Here is a 21,290-nt window from a genome sequence, read left to right as displayed (position 1 = left end):
CCTTACTTTTATTAAAATCACTTAATTTCAATGTAACAATTTGTTGCTAAGTTTATCTTGAACAAATATTTTTTGATAAATAGGGCCTATAATAAAACAAGAATTTTGAGAATGTTAACATAAAAGAATAATACTAACCATTTGGTGAAAACAAGCAAAACGATACAATTTTTTTTATAAAATGTTATATAGAAACAAGGTTAATGGACTAATATAAACAAACACACTTGAGTGTTCTTCTTGTGTTAATGATGTATTAAACTGAGTTAAATTAATATATATAATGTGTTAACCTTTCAATATCTTGCATTACACATCTTTAGTTCAATGCTATTTCAATAAACTGAACAGCGTGACAAACATAATACAGCAGAATATGCATATGAATCTGATTATACACAGATTCACTATCATATAAATCAAATCATGTTTGTCTATTTCCATGTTCGAAAGATCCTCTTCTAAATTGTTTTACATCGCGAGTAGACTGAACTCCCAATTCGCAAACAGAAACACTGGTTTCCGTGACACAAATTCACTGTGCAAATTTCTAAACAAAATATGTGTTTCTTGTATCTAAAACGTAGTCTTTTTCGTTGACAAACACATTTCATTATTCCTATCTAACTATATGATGTCAGTCTTAATTCGATTGATATTTGTCATTTCAATTAATCTTAATTTTCGCTTCACAATGGCGCCATTTGCATACGAAATACCAAACACATTTTATGAAACCGATTTTAATTGGAAGATTGGGAAACGACAGCCAATTATATCGCTCGTTTTAAAAATGCTTAGGCAGAATCTACCAGTGTAAAATGCGGAGAGATTTTGCGGGCCGCGGATATATTAAGCATATGTTCATTTTTGTGACCCCCGGGGCAGGGTCAAATTTGACCCCAGGGGCATAATTTGAACAAACTAAGTAGAGAACTATTAGATGTCGCTACATAACGAATTTGGTAGCCTTAGGCCCTACGGTTATGGACAAAAAGATTTTTAAAGTTTGAACAAAATTTGTGACCCCCAGGGCAGGGTCAAATTTGACCCCAGGGGTATAATTTGAAAAAATTTGGTAGAGGACTATTAGATGTCTCTACTTACCCAATTTGATAACCCTAGACCCAATGGTTATGGACGAGAAGATTTTGAAAGTTTTCACAAAATAGGCCTTATATAAGCAAATTTTCAATTTTTTTACCATCAGGGCGGGGTCAAATTTGACCCCAGGGGCATAATTTGAACAAATTTGAAAGAGGTTCACCCAAGGAAAATTCCTGAGAAATTTCATCAGAATTGGACCAGTACTTTAGGAGAAGATGTTTAAAGAAAAAGTTAACGCATTGACGCACGCATGCATGACGGACACAGGACCATGACATAAGCCCCGGCGCTGGCCAGTGGAACTAAAACCAACAAAAAAAATTGATTTAAACAATAACTTAATTATTTAATTTAAAAGAAAAAAAGGGAACTAAATAAATAAAGAGTTATACCAGTAATACCCGTAGAGGAATTAACAGGCCCTTCCTTGTCCGACTTCTTCCTTCTCACGACTGCAGACCTTGGAGGCTTCACCGACTCGCCAGCCACTTTACCAGCCTGCCCCTCTAAAGCTTTCAACTTGGTGATACTGGCAGTAAGGTCCCGGTCTCGACGGTTCTTTTTGTTCTTCTTCAACTCAGTCCTGTCGGTGGCACTAGACCGGTTGGAGATGTTGTTCTCCTCTCGGTTGTTTTTTGGGTCTCTATTTTCATCCTGTGGGCCAACCCTGTTTTCTTCCATAGCATTCATTCCAGACTCGTTCACTCTTCTCTTTTCTGGCTTTTTCCCTTGGTTCCTACTGCTTGACACAATCTGCTCAGTTGTTGTTGTTGTTGTTATAGTCAATCCTGTAAATGGTATATATTATGAGAACCAATCGTCTTCATCAAAAGGAATTCAGAATACTTGTTTAATGCACAAGATGTTTGAGATTAGTGATACGGAAAAATTGAACCAATAAGAGTGCTTTCATACCATAAAATCACACAACACCTTTCAAAATTGCAATGCTATCTAGTGCCTTATGTGAAATACTAAATGCAATAGCTATATTTGCAGAACACATAATTCTCTCATTGCCAGTTTTCATTTAAATTAAACTGTATGAAGTTGAATTAATGTGCTTTCTTTTGTATTGCATTTAAATCTAGACATTTACTCAAATATTATAACCTGCAGTTGTAGTTTCCACAGAGCAAGACTGATTTCTGAATATGACCAATGACACAATACATGGGCCCCACTTGCTGTCAAACCCCACATCATACATACCGAGGGTGGAGGTGGTGGTGGTTGACGGGGGCTGTAGGATAACCTCCCCTTCACTGCTCTTCACCTGCAGGTCAATACGGTGGATGTCCTCTGCCAGTGCCTCAGGCTCTGGACTCGAATTCTTGCTGTTACTGAAATAGATTGCAGTCACCATTTTACAAGCATTTTAACATTCAAGAGATATGTTTTACTATTTTTTAATTAAAATTATTTTGAAATAAATTGAATCAAATTTCTAGCTCTTAATGATTTAATATTTAATAAGTACACCTCACCAAACATAATCAATATAAACAGAGAATAAGCTGGCAATGTCAAGATATTGAGGTTAAAGCTGCTAAATACATCATCTTCTTAACACATCTATACCAATTACATATTTATGCCAAAAACATGAAAATCCATATTAAAAGTATACCTTTATACAAGAAAACTGCCCAATGATTTTAAAGGATTACAATTTCTGTAACATACCTTTCATTCTCATTATCCTTGGTTGACTCCTGTTTCTGCTTCTTCTTCTTTTTCTTCTTCTCTCGTTTCTTGGCTGCGGCGGCTCTCCTATTCTCCTCCTCCTGCCGTTCCTTATCAAGCTGCTCCAACAAGATGGTCGCGTTCTTGTTGGCCTCTGCCGCCTGACGGTCCTTCGCGTGAACGATTATCTCAAAGCACTGCTGACACTTCTTCTGTAAGTCCTGCAAACACACACATTGAGGCTTTACCTTGTGTAATGAAGCTTTTATGGAGTACTGAGGATAAGTGGAATTTACAAAATCTTAACTTGTTGTTCTTGTCATGGCCTCTGAAAATTATTAGGTAACAAGGTCAGGGAAAGAACTCCTTGTCAAAGAATGGACCCCCATTTTCAAAAGGTTGGTTAAGATTGGTTGAAAAATGAATTAGGAAACAGAGGTGAAATGGATTTTATTTTGTAAAAACAAAGGGCAATAATTTTTAAGTGCCAGGCATGATTTGGCTGGATAATGCAATTTTATTTAATTTAATATAAAATAAACTGCTGCGCCATGAGCGCATGATACGCCCGTCGTTCGCCAATGAAGTAGTAAGGTAATAAATAACCCTTTGAATCATTTTTTTACTTCAGTTTATTTAATGAAATCACGAAATTTTGACGAACAAAGTCGCATAACTCTGGAACGACAATTCAGAATTCCGTCAAAAATGAAAGGGGATCAGGGTTTATGAATATTAAGATTGTGTTAAAATTTGAAAAAAATCCATCGAAGGATATTTGAGCTACGGTAGGACATTCAATGAAATCACGAAATTTTGACGAACAAAGTCCCATAACTCTGGAACGACAATTCAGAATTCCGTCAAAAACGAAAGGGGATCAGGGTTTATCAATATTAAGATTGTGTTGAAATTTGAAAAAAATCCATCGAAGGATATTTGAGCTACAGTAGGACATTCAATGAAATCACGAAATTTTGACGAACAAAGTCCCATAACTCTGGAACGACAATTCAGAATTCCGTCAAAAACGAAAGGGGATCAGGGTTTATCAATATTAAGATTGTGTTAAAATTTGAAGAAAATCTGTCAAAGGATATTTGACGTAGCGTACGACATTAACAGACGGACGGACGGACGGACGGACAGACGGACGGACAGACGGACGGACAGACGGACGGACAGACGGACGGACAGACGGACGCGGGGTATACCATAATACGTCCCGTCATAGACGGGCGTATAAAAACAGTTGCAAAAATTGTACTTAAGCTTCAATGAAAACTATACGAGTAAGAGTGTCAAGGGTGATGTTAAAAATTTTTGTTTCAACAAATGGCAATAATTCAAGTGCCTTTTTACGCATTGGCTGGTTATCAACTTAGGCCTTCATTTCACCTAAACAAACATTTCCAGAAAGTCTGGTGAAGATTCAATGAAAACTGAAGAAGTGAGAAAGCCAATCCAATAAATTTTGACTTTCGATTAAAATACAGGTAGATATTCCTGAGATTTAATTTAAACAGTAACACGTTAAGAGCATAAAGCCCATCCATCTGCCAAGCCTTTTCCAATAAATTGGCCTGTAAAAGGACCATCCAATAAAATTTATAACTGATTCCGGAAAGATACATTTAAATGTTTATTGACCTTCAGTAAATTCAATATTATTTTCATAATTATATACTTAGGGAAAACATGATAAATTATTCCATATCTACCTTGTCTGCTACAGTCTGTATATATCTGGACAGCTCTGTGTCTGATGGGAACTGGTTGACATGTTTCACCATCCACTTGACAACCTTCACGTGTCCCTTCCTGAATGCGGCCATCAAGCAGGAGACCTTCCTGTTGTCCTGGCTGTCAATATCAGCCCCCGCAGTCACCAGCAGCTGCACTACATCCAGATGCCCTCCTGAGGAAACATGTACAGCACGATTGATCACAGGTTAGTTTACACATGTGAACCAGATTTAAACTTATTCAAAAATATTCAAAGAAAGTAAAAAGAAAAGCTCTGCTATTTAAAATGACTCATACAAAGATTGATTTATTTTCATTCATTATTGAGTGCAGTCATTAATTTTCATTTATTAGAAGAAAACAAATAAATATCACTGTTCACTCACCATTACAAGCCAGCCATAGTGGAGAGTTGCCCTTTTTGTTCTTGACATCAACAGCAGCATGTCTGGACAACAAGAGCTCTACAAAGCGATAATGGCCTTTGTCTGCAGCAATGGTGAGTGCTGTATCCCTGGAGGAGGGTACTGGGGGCGCGTTGACATCGGCCCCCTTGTCTAGCAGCACTCTTCCCACCTCCACATAGCCACCAGAAGCAGCCTCCATCAGTGGAGTCAAACCAGTCTGTAAAGAAAACAGGATGGATGAGCCTCAGTGAGCTAAAAGGTTACTCGTTAGCTTAAATTGTGTAAAGATCATTCAACAGTTACCAAAGCCAGTTTCAGATCTTTTTGCCTTACTATAACAAGATATGTGTTTGTCAGAAACAAAATGCCCCCTATTGCGCCGCTTTGAAGCCATTACTTTGACCTTGAAGGATGACCTTGACCTTTCACCACTCAAAATGTGCAGCTCTATGAGATACACATGCATGCCAAATATCAAGTTGCTATCTTCAATATTCAAAAAGTTATGACCAAACTTTAACGAAGGTTAAAGTTATAGGAAAGCAATGATATTTGAGCTTTGACCTTGAAGGATGACCTTGACCTTTCACCACTCAAAATGTGCAGCTCCTTAGATACACATGCATGCCAAATATGAAGTTGCTATCTTCAATTTTGCAAAAAATATATAACTTTAACCAAGGTTAAAGTTTTGCGACACACACAATGAATGAATCAATGAATGAATGAATGACAGACAGACAGACAGACAGGCCAAAAACAATATACCCCCAATGTTTCGATCCGGGGGCATAAAAACATATGCACAACTGATTGAAACAAATAACGGTTTTGATCATGCATCACCATTTTAAATGGAAAATAAGTTTGAAGGATGAAAATCAAGAAGGTCTAATTTGGAGGTCTGTGTAGACTCAAAGTACCTTTGCCCTGTGTTCAATATTCGCCCTGCGGTCCACCAACAGACTGACCACCTCATGTCGCCCCTGGAAACATGCAAGGGTGAGGGCGGTGTTCCTGTTGGTCTCGATCTGGGCGTTGATGTCACTGCCCATGTCGAGGAGTAGCTTCACTGCCGCAGTGTGCCCGTTCATGGCAGCCAGCATAAGAGGTGAAATGCCCAGCTTGCTCCCTGTGCGAGAGTTGATCTCTGCGCCATGAGACAGCAGGAGTTTGATGATGTTCACAAAGCCGCCCGAGGCAGCCAGGCTGAGAGGGGTGTAGTCAGACACGTTGCGGTGTTCCTTGTTGGCACCACGACACAGCAACAGCTCCACAACCTTTAACAAGCGAGGCATGCAGAGATTAAATGAGCATTCTTTATGTATGATGACATAAATAAGCAAGGAAATTAATGCAAAAACTGTGTTTATACAGTTAGTACTACCCAGAGCTAAAATAATCTAAAATGTATTTTAAACAATAAACAAGGGACAAAATTGTCACAAAACCAGGTTTTCACTGTGAAAAAAAATCTGATTAAGGGAGACAACTCAAACTGAACTTTTGAAATGAACAAACAAAATAAACCCCCTTTGTAAGTTTGTTTCAAAATAAATCTATTTTAAGTTGTGGTGACCTTGACATTGGAGATATTGACGTGATTCTTTCGTGCGACACACCGTCCCATGATGGTGAACAAATGTGCTAAATAATTGTAAAATCTCACAATGAATGTCATAGTTATGGCCCAGACAAGCTCATTTATTGCCAATTTTGACCTTTGAACTCAAAGTGTGACCTTGACCTTGGAGATATCGACGTAATTATTTCGCGCGAAACACCGTCCAATGATGGTGAACAAATGTGCCAAATGATTTTAAAATATGACAATGAACGACATAGTTATGGCCCGGACAAGCTTGTTCCGCCCGCCCGCCAGCCAGCCAGCCAGCCTGCCCGCATTCGCCAATCTAATAACCAGTTTTTTCCTTCGGAAAACCTGGTTAAAAAATGTTTTATTTTCAAGTTACAATTAAGAACTGAAACATGTATTATTTTATCTATTATTTTATCCAAAATAAACACACATTATCACATGAATGTACCATGACCACAAATGAACCAGACAACACAGTAAAACTGTTTTCTTTAGTGAAATATAGAACATCTATACTGCCTTAATAGTCCATCTTCCAAGTAACACTGATAGTCCTTACAATAATTACAAAGTAAATTCAGTCTTGTTGTAAGATATACTGGCGTGTTACCTCATATCTGCCCCCAGAGCAGGCCAACGATAGTGGGGTATCCTTGGTCCTCTCAGACTGGGCCTCAATATCAGCCCCATGTTCAAGAAGTATCTCCACTACATCCGTATGACCCGCAGTTGCAGCCAGAATCAGTGGAGTGAAACCTGTCACAACCAAACATAACGCTCACATATTGATTTTGAACAACAGAACTGCTTTGAGAAATTAAACAGGTTACAAAACAAAAATGAAATGTATTTGACAACATTTTATCTATTTGCACAATGTCTGTCTCAATATTTACCAAATGAGAACACAAATACTTTGGTTTTTACTAAAGAATTTAAAGGTATGGACATATCAGTAGCAGTCTTAGAAAGAGGCACATTGCTATAACTGTCCAATTGGGCATGTTACCATTCAAATTTACAAGCTCAAAAACAATTATTACTAGACTGTTTAGCCCCAAAACATAAGACAGAAAACAAAAATGCAAGCGGGGAAACCTGAATTATTAAAATAAATTAAATTTAAATTAAATCTGATAAGATGTCACCACTACGTGCAAAAAAAGATTTTGTAATGTAATAAAATTGTAAAGGTTGCAAATAAATGCTGTTTGTATTGACATTTCTAAGTAGATTAAATATTCATCAACCAAGAAATGTTTTCCTTCAAAATGTATTTGCCTTATCAGCCATCATCATTCATTCAACAAATTTTGTGTTAACTTATCTGCAAAAGTGAATTACGAAGACTGCTAGTACGTTGTTTATTAAAACACTGTACTTACCCTTTTTGTCCCTGTGTTCAATGTCTGCTCCTTTATTGAGTAGCAGGGTGACCAGTTCAGAGTGTCCCCCAGCACAGGCCAGCGTGAGCGCTGTATCATGATTGCTCTCCGTCTGTGCATCCAGATCTATGGGTGTGTACAAGGGAGAGATGGTGTTCGGGGAAGGGGGCGAGGGATTAGGGGTCAGTGGTGTGGAGGGGGACAGCATGTCTAGATCCTTGTGCTCCGGGTTGATCAGTGACAATGGCAGGAGAGACTTGGTCTTCTTCTGGCCAGGCTTCAGAACAGGAGGGGGGCCAACTGGAGATTTCAGCTGCTGCTGTTGTTGTTGATGCATTTGCAGATGCTGAGCCTGTTGTTGCTGCTGCAGTAACTGCTGATGCTGCTATAAGCAAACAGAAATGCTTTCTTTAGAATAATTATTTACATAATTGGTGATGGCTTTTGTACTTTTGAATATCAATCAGTGACCACTTTTTACTTAGCTTCTTTTAAGTATCAATTGTGTTACTGTTTTAAACTTTTTAAGGACAATCAGCAAAATAAATACTCCAGAGCTCCTTATACCTGCTGATTAAAGAATTGTTGTTGAAACTGTGGATTAAGGGCCTGGGCTTGCTGCAGGAGAGACTGATGTTGTTGCTGCACAGACGGCTGGACCTGGTGTTGGGAGGTGAGAGCAAACTGCTGTTGCTGCTGTGCTGCCTGTTGGGCCTGTTGCAGTTGGTGGGCTGTATACTGCTGTTGTATTCGATAAGAGCAGGTGTTAAAAAATTTATGAAATAATGTACAATTATGTCATTATAACAGTTTATATAGACACATTAAGCATTAAGACCTAATATGACTATAATTTATTTACCAAACCAAGATTTTTAATAGTTTCTTTTTCTGCAATCTTGCACAATATTTTTTTTATGGAAGCTTATAATGATCCTGATGCAAAAAATTTCATACTCTTCCTTACTCCATGAGACCGATTCGAAGAAAAGAAGACATGATACTAACTTGATAAAGAAGGACAGAGAAACTTACTTGGAAGAGGTGCTCCTGTTGCTGTGAGAAGGCTGGGAATTGCAGCGGAGACTGCTGCTGAGCCAACTGCTGAGCCTCCTGCTGTTGACGGATGATCAAGTTCTGTAGGGTCTGACGCTGGTTGTCGTTCAACACAAATGGCTGGTTCAGCACTGTGGACTGCTGCACCAACTGCTGTTGCTGCTGAAGTTGCAGCTGCTGCAGTTGTTGCTCCAGCTGCTGCTGCTGACTCAGGGTGAGCTGGGGAGGCTTGGCAGGCGCGGTCAGCAGGTTAAAGCCCAGTTGGGGCTGGGTCAGACTGACCGGCAGGCTGGGGAACTGACCAAGCAGCTGACCAGACACTGGCAGTGGGGCTCGACTGGACTGACTCACCATTGTTGGACTCGACAACATACCTGTCATACAAACAGATATACTGTGAATCAGTATAAATCAACCCTGTGAAAACCTGTTAGCGATCTAACCCATGCTCATCAATATTCACAAGGATAATAATACCCGTATATGAAAACGCAGAGAACCATGGTCACGCGCATTGTTCATGAACTCGTGCTTTCAGTGGGAGGAACAAAGTTAAAGTTAAGATTGTAGTTGTTTAAGTGAAATTATAGGCATTTTCACTGTTGAATTAAGCTGAAAAGAATTAACAGGTAAAAAGAGTTAGTTAAAATGTGGTAACTGACCAATAATCTGCAACTCATCTTGCTATCAGTTGTTTATACAAAATATATATTATATTCAATATTTTACATGACTGTCCCAGTGTAATGTGTGGACAACTATAAAATTGTAGTCTGACTAATATAAACGATTTTGCAGGAATTGTCAACAAAACCTTTTAACAGATTTATACATGTTGAGTCCAAATGATTATGAAGAAACAAAATGTACTGCTGTTATACACAATAGCTCCAAGGCTCACGCTGTCGTTCGTTATTCAACCATTTGCAAAAATATTGAAAATTTGGCTAATTAAATTTCTGATTTTCTAAAATGCTAAAATCTTGTTAATTTTTCGTTGAAAGCGTTTGTCATATTTTTCTATGGTTTTATATTTGTTTCCATAAAAAAGGGTTGCTATTTAAACAGTAAAAGAAAACCGCTGTGCATCGAAGCATGAGACATTGTGTGATCTTATTGTTATTGAAATGCACATGCTCACTGGGCCAATCAACATTGAGCACGAAATAACATTGTGTCACTCATGCACACACACTGTATACAGTGAACATTGTGACGTAAACGATTTTTAGAGGTGGTTGAAATGCGAATCCCATTTACAACCTTCAATATTTTACAAATACAGTAATATTTTCAAGAATACAATTTAATATGTTCTTTCATGCAATTGTAGTAAAGTATTTTCCCAAATTATACCTTTTTTGTTATTTTCAATGGGTAAGAAATTAAAAGGTCTATTTTCTTCAAGATCTGTTCGTACAAAAAGTTAACAAGAGATGTGTTTGTCAGAAACACAATGCCCCCTAATAATGAAATTATTTTTATGACCTCTGACTTTGATGGATGACCTTGACCTTGAACTTTCACCACTCAAAATGTTCAGCTCCATGAAATACACATGCATGCCAAATATCAAGTTGCTACATTCAATATTGCAAAAGTTATGAAGAAGGTAAAAGTTTTGGTTAAAGTTTTGGATTATTTTTATGACCTTTGACCTTGAAGGATGACCTTGACCTTTCACCACTCAAAATGTGCAGCTCCATGAGATACACATGCATGCCAAATATCAAGTTGCTATGTTTAATATTGCAAAAGTTATGAAGAAGGTTAAAGTTTTGGTTTAAGTTTTTGGACACACACACATACACACACACATACAATGACAGACAGGCCAAAAACAATATACCCCTGATCTTTCGATCCGGGGGCATAAAAATAGGAAAATAAACATCTTTTTTTTAAAGGTTTCCCAACAAGAATGTCCAAATTAAATTAATTCTATAGTTATAACATTTTTAATATAAATTTATTTATCTCTGTTATGCTGTTCTTCTATGTGGATAGAAGGATTTGTTTAAAATGTATGAGATAAATGAAATGTGATTTGCCTGTACTGATATACTATGAAAATTGTGCTTCAATCTATTTAAAGAAAGGATGTTTTGTACTTTGACAAGTACCATTTTCATGATTTACTAAATTGAAAACTTTCTCTTATTTTATGATATGTAATGTGTGCTCGATGTCATTATATGAAAAAAAATTTTTTAATCCATTGTTAATATTTATATTTGATGACCAGTTTTCGCACGCCAACGAACAAATACTGGTTTTCTCATAGACATTTTTGCCCTGAAGCTCACATTATTTACCTAAAGACAACTTAATATAAGTATCAAAATCAAACACAAACTCTGATAAAAAGATCAGAACTAAAAGAACAACTCAACAATTGTACATACCACCGTTATGAGAGAAGACTGGTCCATTGGCAGTAGATGTACAAGAAGCCGCCTTGCCCCCCGTATTTCCATTGCCAGGTATGGTCTTGTCTTCAGACAGGCCTCCAATTCCAGACACCTCACCAGTGCCTTGAACTTTCTTCTCTATTTCTTGGGTTTCTGTAGTGACTGCCTTGTTTCTAGTAGGTTCTTTTCGTTCTGAGTTTTCTTTGATAACAGATGCATTATGTGAACACGAAACGGTCTTCTCTGAGAACAAAACTTTATCCTCATTTCCTTGTTTATTATTTGACTGCTTTTCAAATTCAAAGCCTGACAAACCATCCAGCGTGGATTTGGGTAGGATTGCAGCAACAGTGGATTTTGCTGCGGCCGCTACACTTTCCAGTATATTGGGCTTTATGTTTGATTGTGAGGTTTCCAAGTTGACAGATCTGACGGGCTGCTTATCGAGGTTGTTGGACATGATCGGCTCGGGGAAAACCAAGGAGGCAGATGATGGTGCTAAGGTGGAGGTCAGGGACTGACTAGACACAGGCATCTTCTTTTGGGATTCTAAGTCCTTGGGCAGGACCTGCAACAATACAAGGATTTGTTATTCTCAAACTGTTGTGAGGTTTTTTCACAATATTTTTTACAGATTAGCGTCGGAATAAGGAATGCATGTTACATGACAACAATGTCATTTTAGGGAAATGTAATACTGTGAAACCATTATTTATCGTCAGGCATTAATTTTCATAAATTTCGTCAGTCGACCGATCGGCGAATTTAAGATCCTAACGAACAATCATGCTCTATGTTTGAACAAAAACAAACACTAAGTTGAACAATATTTTAAAACTTTACCGTAGACATGAGGCATTAAATTCCAACATAATCAATGCACACATTCACTGCTGTTTCGTAATCAAGATTAATCCGGTTTTGACACAAAGGGATGTAGATTACACAAGGTACTTAACTGACACGTTACACTTCTTTAAAACGCGTGTGCAGTACAGCTGTATCGAATGCGTTGACTTCGTTTATGTAGAATGGTAATGAATTAGCGCTAATTGTTTATAACTTTATTACCCATTAGGTGCATTGTGTTTTTCAGGGGTGTTGCATATTATCCATCACGCAGCGAATGCCGATAAAAGACAATAAACCAAATGAAAAGATGACGATGTGTGATCAACATGCGTATTTATCACAAATTAATAAAGAATATTTTAATTGCTGTTTGTTGTTTGATTGTTTGCGTTTAACCACACTTATTACTATTTTATATGTATCAATTTTTTTTTTTTTTAATTATTGACATTATTGATTTATATACCGGTAGTTTACTTTTTAAGAACAAACACACACATAGAGTTTATAATTTGAATGTTGATATCAGAATAAAAAAAGCATTTTATTTGAAAACAAGAGTTCTGCGGTCGGAGATGACCGCATTGAAGCCGGATTTTTGATTTAAATGACAGGAAAGTACCTTTCGTGTTTTTGTCAATGCAATACTTAAATTACTGAAATATTGTTCAAAGGTCAAAATGAAATGTAAGTACTTTTCAAGGCATGAGCAAACCTTGTGTTATGTTTTGAATGCATGCATATACATGAACAACAATAACATTTAAGGTCACAAATATGAACTTGAATTGACAATTAGGAAAGTTTGATCTCAATTTTTTTATTAGCAAATTAGTAACATATTGTTTGAAGTTTCCATCAATTTCATTATCAAATGTAAGAAAATAAACTTAGATGAAATAATACTATTTATTGTTTTGCTTTCACATACCTACACTTAAGAACTTTAACATTTTTACATTCAAGGTCACAGTGACCTTGACCTTAGAATGAATGACCTTGAAATGACCAGTGGTCATCTAAGTGTGCTTGCAAACCTTCATGTCAAGTTTGAAGACTCTATGTCCAAGCATACCAAAGTTATAACAATTTTAACATTTTAACATTTAAGGTCACAGTGACCTTGACCTTCAAATGAATGACATTGAAATGACCAGTGGTCATCTTCTAGTACTGGCCAATCTTTATTTCAAGTTTGAAGACTCTAGGTACAAGCATACCAAAGTTATAACATGAAATAAGAACTTTAACATTTTTACATTCAAGGTCACAGTGACCTTGACCTTCAAATGAATGACCTTGAAATGTCCAGTGGTTACTTACTAGTTCTGGCCAACCTTCATGTCAAGTTTCAAGACTCTAGGTCCAAGCATACCAAAGTTATAACAACTTTAACATTTTTACATTCAAGGTCACAGTGACCTTGACCTTCAAATGAATGACCTTGAAATGTCCAGTGGTTACTTACTAGTTCTGGCCAACCTTCATGTCAAGTTTCAAGACTCTAGGTCCAAGCATACCAAAGTTATAACAACTTTAACATTTTTATATTGAAGGTCACAGTGACCTTCACCTTCAAATGAATGACCTTGAAATGACCAGTGGTAATCTGTTAATCCTGGCCAACCTTCATGTCAAGTTTGAAGACTCTAGGTCCAAGCATACCAAAGTTATACCATGAAATAAGAACTTTAACATTTTTACATTCAAGGTCACAGTGACCTTGACCTTCAAATGAATGACCTTGAAATGACCAGTGGTTACTAACTAGTTATGGCCAACCTTCATGTCAAGTTTCAAGACTCTAGGTCCAAGCATACCAAAGTTATAACCACTTTAACATTTTTTATATTGAAGGTCACAGTGACCTTGACCTTCAAATGAATGACCTTGAAATGACCAGTGGTCATCTGTTAATCCTGGCCAACCTTCATGTCAAGTTTGAAGACTCTAGGTCCAAGCATACCAAAGTTATACCATGAAATAAGAACTTTAACATTTTCGAGCACGCCGCCACCCCGCCCGCCCGCCCGCCCGCCCGACAACATCAATCTATAAGCCGAGATTTTTTCGAAAAAAATCCGGCTAAAAACACAACACTTAACAAACTGAAACCTCTTCGTATAAAACAAACAGTTTTAAAACGGTATTGACAGCATTTTAATAAAAATCATACCAACTAGAATAAGACTAATTGGCAATTGGCTTCGTTGTTACAAACACTCGTTAACGGTTATTCGATCCCACTTGTCCGCTAATCATAACAATGAACGTGTGAATGGCATACATTAAGAGGGTCCATTACTGTCCCTTGATGACAAAAGACTAGTTAATTGGCATGTGACAAACAGGCCCCACCTCCTGCAGTGATTCTCAAGTGTGTTCCCGCATTCGTACCACGATTTTTCGCAACTGTGATTGATCGCGAATATGTATTACACACAAATCGGATATTGACTGACGCATTTTTTAAAAATTCAATATCAGAAAGCGGCGAATTTAAGTGCTGACGAAATCGTCATTTTTATAAAAATTACGAAATCTTGTGCTGTCGAAAATAAATGGTTTCACAGTATAATAACAGAAAGGGCTGTGCTTGTGCAACACAATGCCCCCATTACGCGTTGAAGTCCCATAGCAGCTATTTTAGAGAAAATAAGGCCCATAACTTAGCTCAAAATTAATGGATCAAACAAAACTCACACTTCATCTGTAAATCATGTTGGTAGACTCAAATACCAAAACCCAGCTCAATATCTGAAAGTGTTGCCTAAAAAAACAAGTCCAAGGTCCATAACTTTGCCAAAAATAGACCAGAACGAATTTCACACTTCATCTGTAGATTATGTAGGTAGACTCACATACCAAAAATTTGCTAAAATTCTGAAACCATTGCTTAAACAAGAAGGCCTGAAAGGCCCAAAGTCGCTCACCTGTCGGAAAAGATCGGAAAATAAATGTGGCCTCTAGAGTGTTAACAAGGTTTTAGTATAGCCATATAAGGAAAAATGCCCCGCCCCCTGGCAGCCATGTTTTTCAACCAACCGGCATCATTTTTTAACTCGTCCAAGATATTATCGGGATGAATCTTCTGACCAAGTTTCATGAAGATAGGACAGTAAATGTGGCCTCTAGAGTGTTAACAAGGTTTTACTATAGCCATATTAGGAAAAATAATCTGCCCCTTGTAAGCCATGTTTTTCAAGCAAACATAATTATTTTCAAACTCATCCAAGATATCAAGAAGCAAAATAACCTGTTAAGGTATTCGTAACAATTGTACAGGGTTAACTCTCTACTTAAAGCCGGGATCGACCATTAATATTAGTTTTGCTAATTGAATTGCGTAAAAAAGATTGTCAAAACACTTCTTATCGATCAAACAAATTAAAATTAATTACAAGAGTTCCGCGGTCGGAGATGACCGCATTGAAGCCGGATTTTTTATTTAAATGACAGGAAAGTACCTTTCGTGTTTTTGTCAATGCAATACTTAAATTACTGAAATATTGTTCAAAGGTCAAAATGAAATGTAAGTACTTTTCAAGGCATGAGCAAACCTTGTGTTATGTTTTGAATGCATATAACAATTTTAACATTTTAACATTGAAGGTCACAGTGACCTTGACCTTCAAATGAATGACATTGAAATGAGCAGTGGTGATCTTCTAGTACTGGCCAACCTTTATGTCAAGTTTGAAGACTCTAGGTACAAGCATACCAAAGTTATAACATGGAATAAGAACTTTAACATTTTTACCTACCAAAGTTATAAGAACTTTAACATTTTTACATTCAAGGTCACAGTGACCTTGACCTTAGAATGAATGACCTTGAAATGACCAGTGGTCATCTAAGTGTGCTTGCAAACCTTCATATCAAGTTTGAAGACTCTATGTCCAAGCATACCAAAGTTATAACAATTTTAACATTTTAACATTTAAGGTCACAGTGACCTTGACCTTCAAATGAATGACATTGAAATGACCAGTGGTCATCTTCTAGTACTGGCCAATCTTTATTTCAAGTTTGAAGACTCTAGGTACAAGCATACCAAAGTTATAACATGAAATAAGAACTTTAACATTTTTACATTCAAGGTCACAGTGACCTTGACCTTCAAATGAATGACCTTGAAATGTCCAGTGGTTACTTACTAGTTCTGGCCAACCTTCATGTCAAGTTTCAAGACTCTAGGTCCAAGCATACCAAAGTTATAACAACTTTAACATTTTTACATTCAAGGTCACAGTGACCTTGACCTTCAAATGAATGACCTTGAAATGTCCAGTGGTTACTTACTAGTTCTGGCCAACCTTCATGTCAAGTTTCAAGACTCTAGGTCCAAGCATACCAAAGTTATAACAACTTTAACATTTTTATATTGAAGGTCACAGTGACCTTCACCTTCAAATGAATGACCTTGAAATGACCAGTGGTCATCTGTTAATCCTGGCCAACCTTCATGTCAAGTTTGAAGACTCTAGGTCCAAGCATACCAAAGTTATACCATGAAATAAGAACTTTAACATTTTTACATTCAAGGTCACAGTGACCTTGACCTTCAAATGAATGACCTTGAAATGACCAGTGGTTACTAACTAGTTATGGCCAACCTTCATGTCAAGTTTCAAGACTCTAGGTCCAAGCATACCAAAGTTATAACAACTTTAACATTTTTTATATTGAAGGTCACAGTGACCTTGACCTTCAAATGAATGACCTTGAAATGACCAGTGGTCATCTGTTAATCCTGGCCAACCTTCATGTCAAGTTTGAAGACTCTAGGTCCAAGCATACCAAAGTTATACCATGAAATAAGAACTTTAACATTTTCGAGCACGCCGCCACCCCGCCCGCCCGCCCGCCCGCCCGACAACATCAATCTATAAGCCGAGATTTTTTCAAAAAAAATCCGGCTAAAAATTGATAAATAACTAATAATTTTATAGTAACTTTGTGTCAATGTCGAGTTTGATACCTTCATCGATCCCAGACGATCCTGAGCGATCTGGGCTTTTAGTTTAAAACATATTTTTATCGAGAAAACACGTCACTTCGAGGAAACCAATCAAACACCGTATCTAGCGGAATTCCGTTTAAAAATAGGTACTGACGTGTTTTACCAGGAAAACCGCCAGGGATTTTCTGAATTGTCGGCCTCTTTTTTATTGCAATCGGGTTCCAAATCTATTTTGAGATACGATCCGTTTGTTGTCTCAGACTTCACTCTGGGATTTAATTGTCGCCTGATCGTACCGTATTAAGATTTTTTCATCTTTGAAAAGCTTATTTAAAACGCAGTTTGTTGATAAAGAACATATAATCCCGCCCAAAATACACACCACTGGTCGGGCATGTTTCTGGGACATTGGCTAGCCCGGACCTACAAACAGGCAGTGAATGTCGTTCGGACGTGCCTTAGTGTTAAGCTCTGGCCATATAAGGAAAAATGCCCCGCCCCTTGGCAGCCATGTTTTTCAAGCAAACATTACCATTTTCGAACTCATCCAAGATATCATCCAAGAGACCAATCTTCTTCAAATTTCATAAAGATTGGACAATTAATGTGGCCTCTAGAGAGTTAACAAGGCAAATGTTGACGCCACACAACGGTTGACGGACAAAAGGTGATCACAAAAGCTCACCATGAGCACGTTATGCTCAGGTGAGCTAAAAACAGCAGGAAAACAGTTATTATAGTGAAAAGTCCAAGGCCAATAACTGCACAAAAAAACTAACAGACCAGCACGAATTTCACACTTCATCTGTTGGGCATGTATGTACACTTGCATACCAAAAATCAGCTCAATCTATGAAAGCATTGAATATAAAAACATCCGGAAAACAGAAAAATATTACTTCCCTTGTCAAAATGACCTGTAACTGCCAAATGATATTTAAAAATTATCTTCTTATAAAGCTTCTTACTTCTCTTCGATCAGTAAAAGGCCCTATCTTCGTCAAAAATCTACGGACTGGAAGGAATTTTACACTTTATCTGTAGGCAATGTAGGTGGACTTGCATACCAAAAATTAGCTCAATATCTTAAGTATTGCGTTAAAAACTTTCGAAAACAGAATGCTGGACAGATGGACGGACAGTGCAGCTGCTATATGCCACCCTACCAGAGGCATAAAAATAAAAATGTGTAAGCAAAAATAATTTTGTTAAAAAAAAAAAAAAGAGTTCAATTTAACACAGCATTCAATGAAACTTCAGCCCTGCATAAATCTGTAATTGTATTTAGGCCTACCAGATGGGGTTGCCTGAGCTGCATTTGTTGCTGTTGTTGCTGCTGATGCTGTTGCTGCACTGTGAAAAGCCACTGTTGTTGTGCTTTCTCCTGCAACTCTTTCTCCACCTTTTGTAGTTCCTCTAGGATCTGCTGTTTGCGCAGTATCTGCTCTTCTCTTGAGGACGAAGTGTTGATATATTCCTTGCCCATTACGTTATTGATAATGGCCTCCAGATTCTCCCCTGCTTTCAGATCAATGGCTTGGAAATCTGCAGGTAACAGATCAGAAATCATACTGTTCTCATTGATCTGAGCTGCTATATCTCCCGAAGTTGTTAAATTGGATGTTTTCGAGGTCTTGGTCGCTGCATCTATGTTATGCTGATTGCCTGGCCCTGACTTTCGTAAGGATTTCTGCATGCTCTGCCAGATTTGGTCACTTGACTTGGACATGATGTTCACGTCCTTCTCCTGTGCTTTCCTCTTCACTGGTGATGCCCCATCAACGTGCTCACAGGTGGCAGTGGTCAAATTATTTCTGGAGTTGTGGGAATCAGGCTCACTGGGTGGAACAATGTTGGCCAAACCATGGATTGGCACTCTGGACTATAATCAAATGGGCATTATCAGTTATAACAGCCATGTACACGCAGAAGCTATTTATTATTCAACAATAAAGTATAATTATCATACTGTGCATCATGCCACATTGTTACGCTTCAAATGAAGTTAATCTTTTTGTCTATTGTTCAAATGGCAAGGGTTATGGCTTTTATTTTTTAATTTATTACACTGTAACCCTTCAAAGGTACAAAATGTGTAGGTCATAAAAATTGCATTTCCTGATAAACCATGAAAACAGTATGTCTGAAATTATCCTTCATAATTACTATTAATTTCAATGTACCGTACATTCGCGGCCATAAGTCTACCTAGGCCATTAGTCGAGGGGTATAATGTGGCTAGAAAAATTTGGTTTATTGCCTTGACTCTGCCATAAGTCAGGGGGTAAATTTTCTCAATATCTCGGACATGTTTAAGTGACGTTTTAGTCATGGTTCAGAGGGCTTTTGTACCGGCAGTTGACATTTTTTGGGATAATAATAAGAAGAATATAAAACAAAACATTCAACATTTCAATCATTTATTATCATGAAAAATATATTTTATTGTTCAAAATCATAAAAACATATCATTCATTATTTAGAACATATATATTTATTTCACAAATCAAAATTATTATCCCATTTAACGTAATAACTTTCAGCATTTATATTATGAGCAGATATTTTTGTATTCAAATGTTAGTGGTATTGATTCGAAAATTCGGCAAAACCTTGAACGCAGAAATTCATTATATGGTCAAAATAATTGTATCTCGCTCACATATAATCAACAACGCTTTCGCCATTATACGTGAAACACATGAATTTACCAACACTCGAATTGCTCCCTATTCGACTGTTACATATTCGTAAATCACGAGCTTTACATAACTCCAGTAATCTGTCGCCAAATGCGTTAGTTCTATTATCATTAGATACCAGAGGAATATTTTCTGCATTCAGGAAAAACATCTTATCTAATTTATACTTTGCAGATAATCCAAAGTAATTGTGTATTTAATATGTCCAATCAAACTTCTTAATCCAGGGTGAGTGCGTAATTTTATTATAATCAATGAATGAAATCTTCACTCAGATAAGATCTATTTATTTATGCAACGATTATGCGTTAACTGTGGGACAGTTGTGAATAGGTCAACGAAACCACACCTTCATCCAATCAAAAAATATACCGTGTGAAGTTGAACATTAACGATTGGTTAAAGGAGTATCCAACGATCGAGTAATTATTTTTGATTGGTCAGAAGTAGTTTGTTGCAGAACCATTTTGCATATCATTATCAGATAACTATTTTAGGCGTGACGCAATAAAGACAAATGATCAAAAGGGTGCCACTACACTTAACACTTTAATCTTAGTCAAAAGGCCGAGAAGTAATAATTGGTGGCATAAAGACACCTGCACCTGTTTACAGTTTGTATTTACACTGATTAACTTTAAATGGGTACAAGTGTCAGCGGCTCGAATTTCTATTGTTCTTAGTAGACAATGGACCATGTATCAATACAATTAATTGCTATGTATAATTTTCGCCACTTTATCGCATGTTTCAAATGTTTAATATTTACGAAGTTATTTTTACATGTTTTTATTTGGACTTATGACGAAGATTAATGAATTCAAAACCAATGTAAACATGAGAATTTTGTCATCGGCGGATATTTAAGTAAAAGACGATTCGGCCCTTCCATAAACAGTCATATCATTCCTCCGCCATAGATTTTTTACACTAAAAAACGGCCCAGAAATGTGGATTTTTTTATATTTTTATTAAGTACCTCATCCATAAGTCGAGTTAACTTTTAAGGTCAATTTTGGGAGTGTTTTTAGGTTGACTTACGGCCGCGAATGTACGGTATTACACTTTGTTACCCTTGTAAGGTACAAAATGTGCATGTTTTTAAATTGCATATTTCCTGATACACCAGCAATACAGTATGTCTGAAAAGATCCTTCAGTCCAGACAATACCAAACTTCGTCGGACCGACGGACATATCTGACAGATTATGACACGGTCCTATCGATTTTGCAATTCCGTCGGACCAAAATGTCAGACTCCAAAAATATAATAAATATTTTTGATAATCATCGTCTGATGCTCCGTGGGATTCCAATAATTGCCATCAAATTATGTAGAACTAAATACGTTAATACCAGTGTGGTTTTTATGTTT

The 21,290-nt window shown here is 37.1% G+C and overlaps 1 protein-coding gene and 1 long non-coding RNA gene across 6 annotated transcripts in view; both read right to left on the bottom strand.

Moving 5' to 3' along the window:
• Window positions 1-21,290, bottom strand: part of LOC127866047 (ankyrin repeat domain-containing protein 17-like) — a 60,016-nt gene that overhangs the window by 9,074 nt on the left and 29,652 nt on the right. For 3 of the 5 annotated variants that reach the window (XM_052406298.1, XM_052406304.1, XM_052406303.1), the window contains exons 14-25: window positions 18,508-19,095; window positions 11,393-11,966; window positions 8,967-9,361; window positions 8,499-8,672; window positions 7,932-8,316; window positions 7,157-7,302; window positions 5,870-6,226; window positions 4,926-5,163; window positions 4,515-4,711; window positions 2,794-3,014; window positions 2,320-2,450; window positions 1,500-1,895 (exon numbers count right to left, since the gene is read on the bottom strand). In XM_052406298.1, coding sequence (XP_052262258.1) covers window positions 1,500-1,895; window positions 2,320-2,450; window positions 2,794-3,014; window positions 4,515-4,711; window positions 4,926-5,163; window positions 5,870-6,226; window positions 7,157-7,302; window positions 7,932-8,316; window positions 8,499-8,672; window positions 8,967-9,361; window positions 11,393-11,966; window positions 18,508-19,095 — 3,802 coding nt within the window. The remainder of the gene's footprint in view (window positions 1-1,499; window positions 1,896-2,319; window positions 2,451-2,793; window positions 3,015-4,514; window positions 4,712-4,925; window positions 5,164-5,869; window positions 6,227-7,156; window positions 7,303-7,931; window positions 8,317-8,498; window positions 8,673-8,966; window positions 9,362-11,392; window positions 11,967-18,507; window positions 19,096-21,290) is intronic. The other 2 variants (XM_052406299.1, XM_052406302.1) reach the window with 2 other exon arrangements.
• On the bottom strand, window positions 13,051-14,256 carry LOC127866084 (uncharacterized). Its single transcript, XR_008042847.1, has 2 exons — window positions 14,140-14,256; window positions 13,051-13,838 (listed from the first exon to the last, which is right to left on the bottom strand). It is a non-coding gene; the product is annotated as an uncharacterized LOC127866084 (long non-coding RNA).

This window comes from Dreissena polymorpha, chromosome 2 (assembly GCF_020536995.1).
Source record: "Dreissena polymorpha isolate Duluth1 chromosome 2, UMN_Dpol_1.0, whole genome shotgun sequence".
Taxonomy (NCBI): Eukaryota; Metazoa; Mollusca; class Bivalvia; order Myida; family Dreissenidae; genus Dreissena; species Dreissena polymorpha.
The sequence above is the reverse complement of the archived record's forward strand: the minus strand, read 5'-3'. Positions and strand labels throughout refer to the sequence as shown.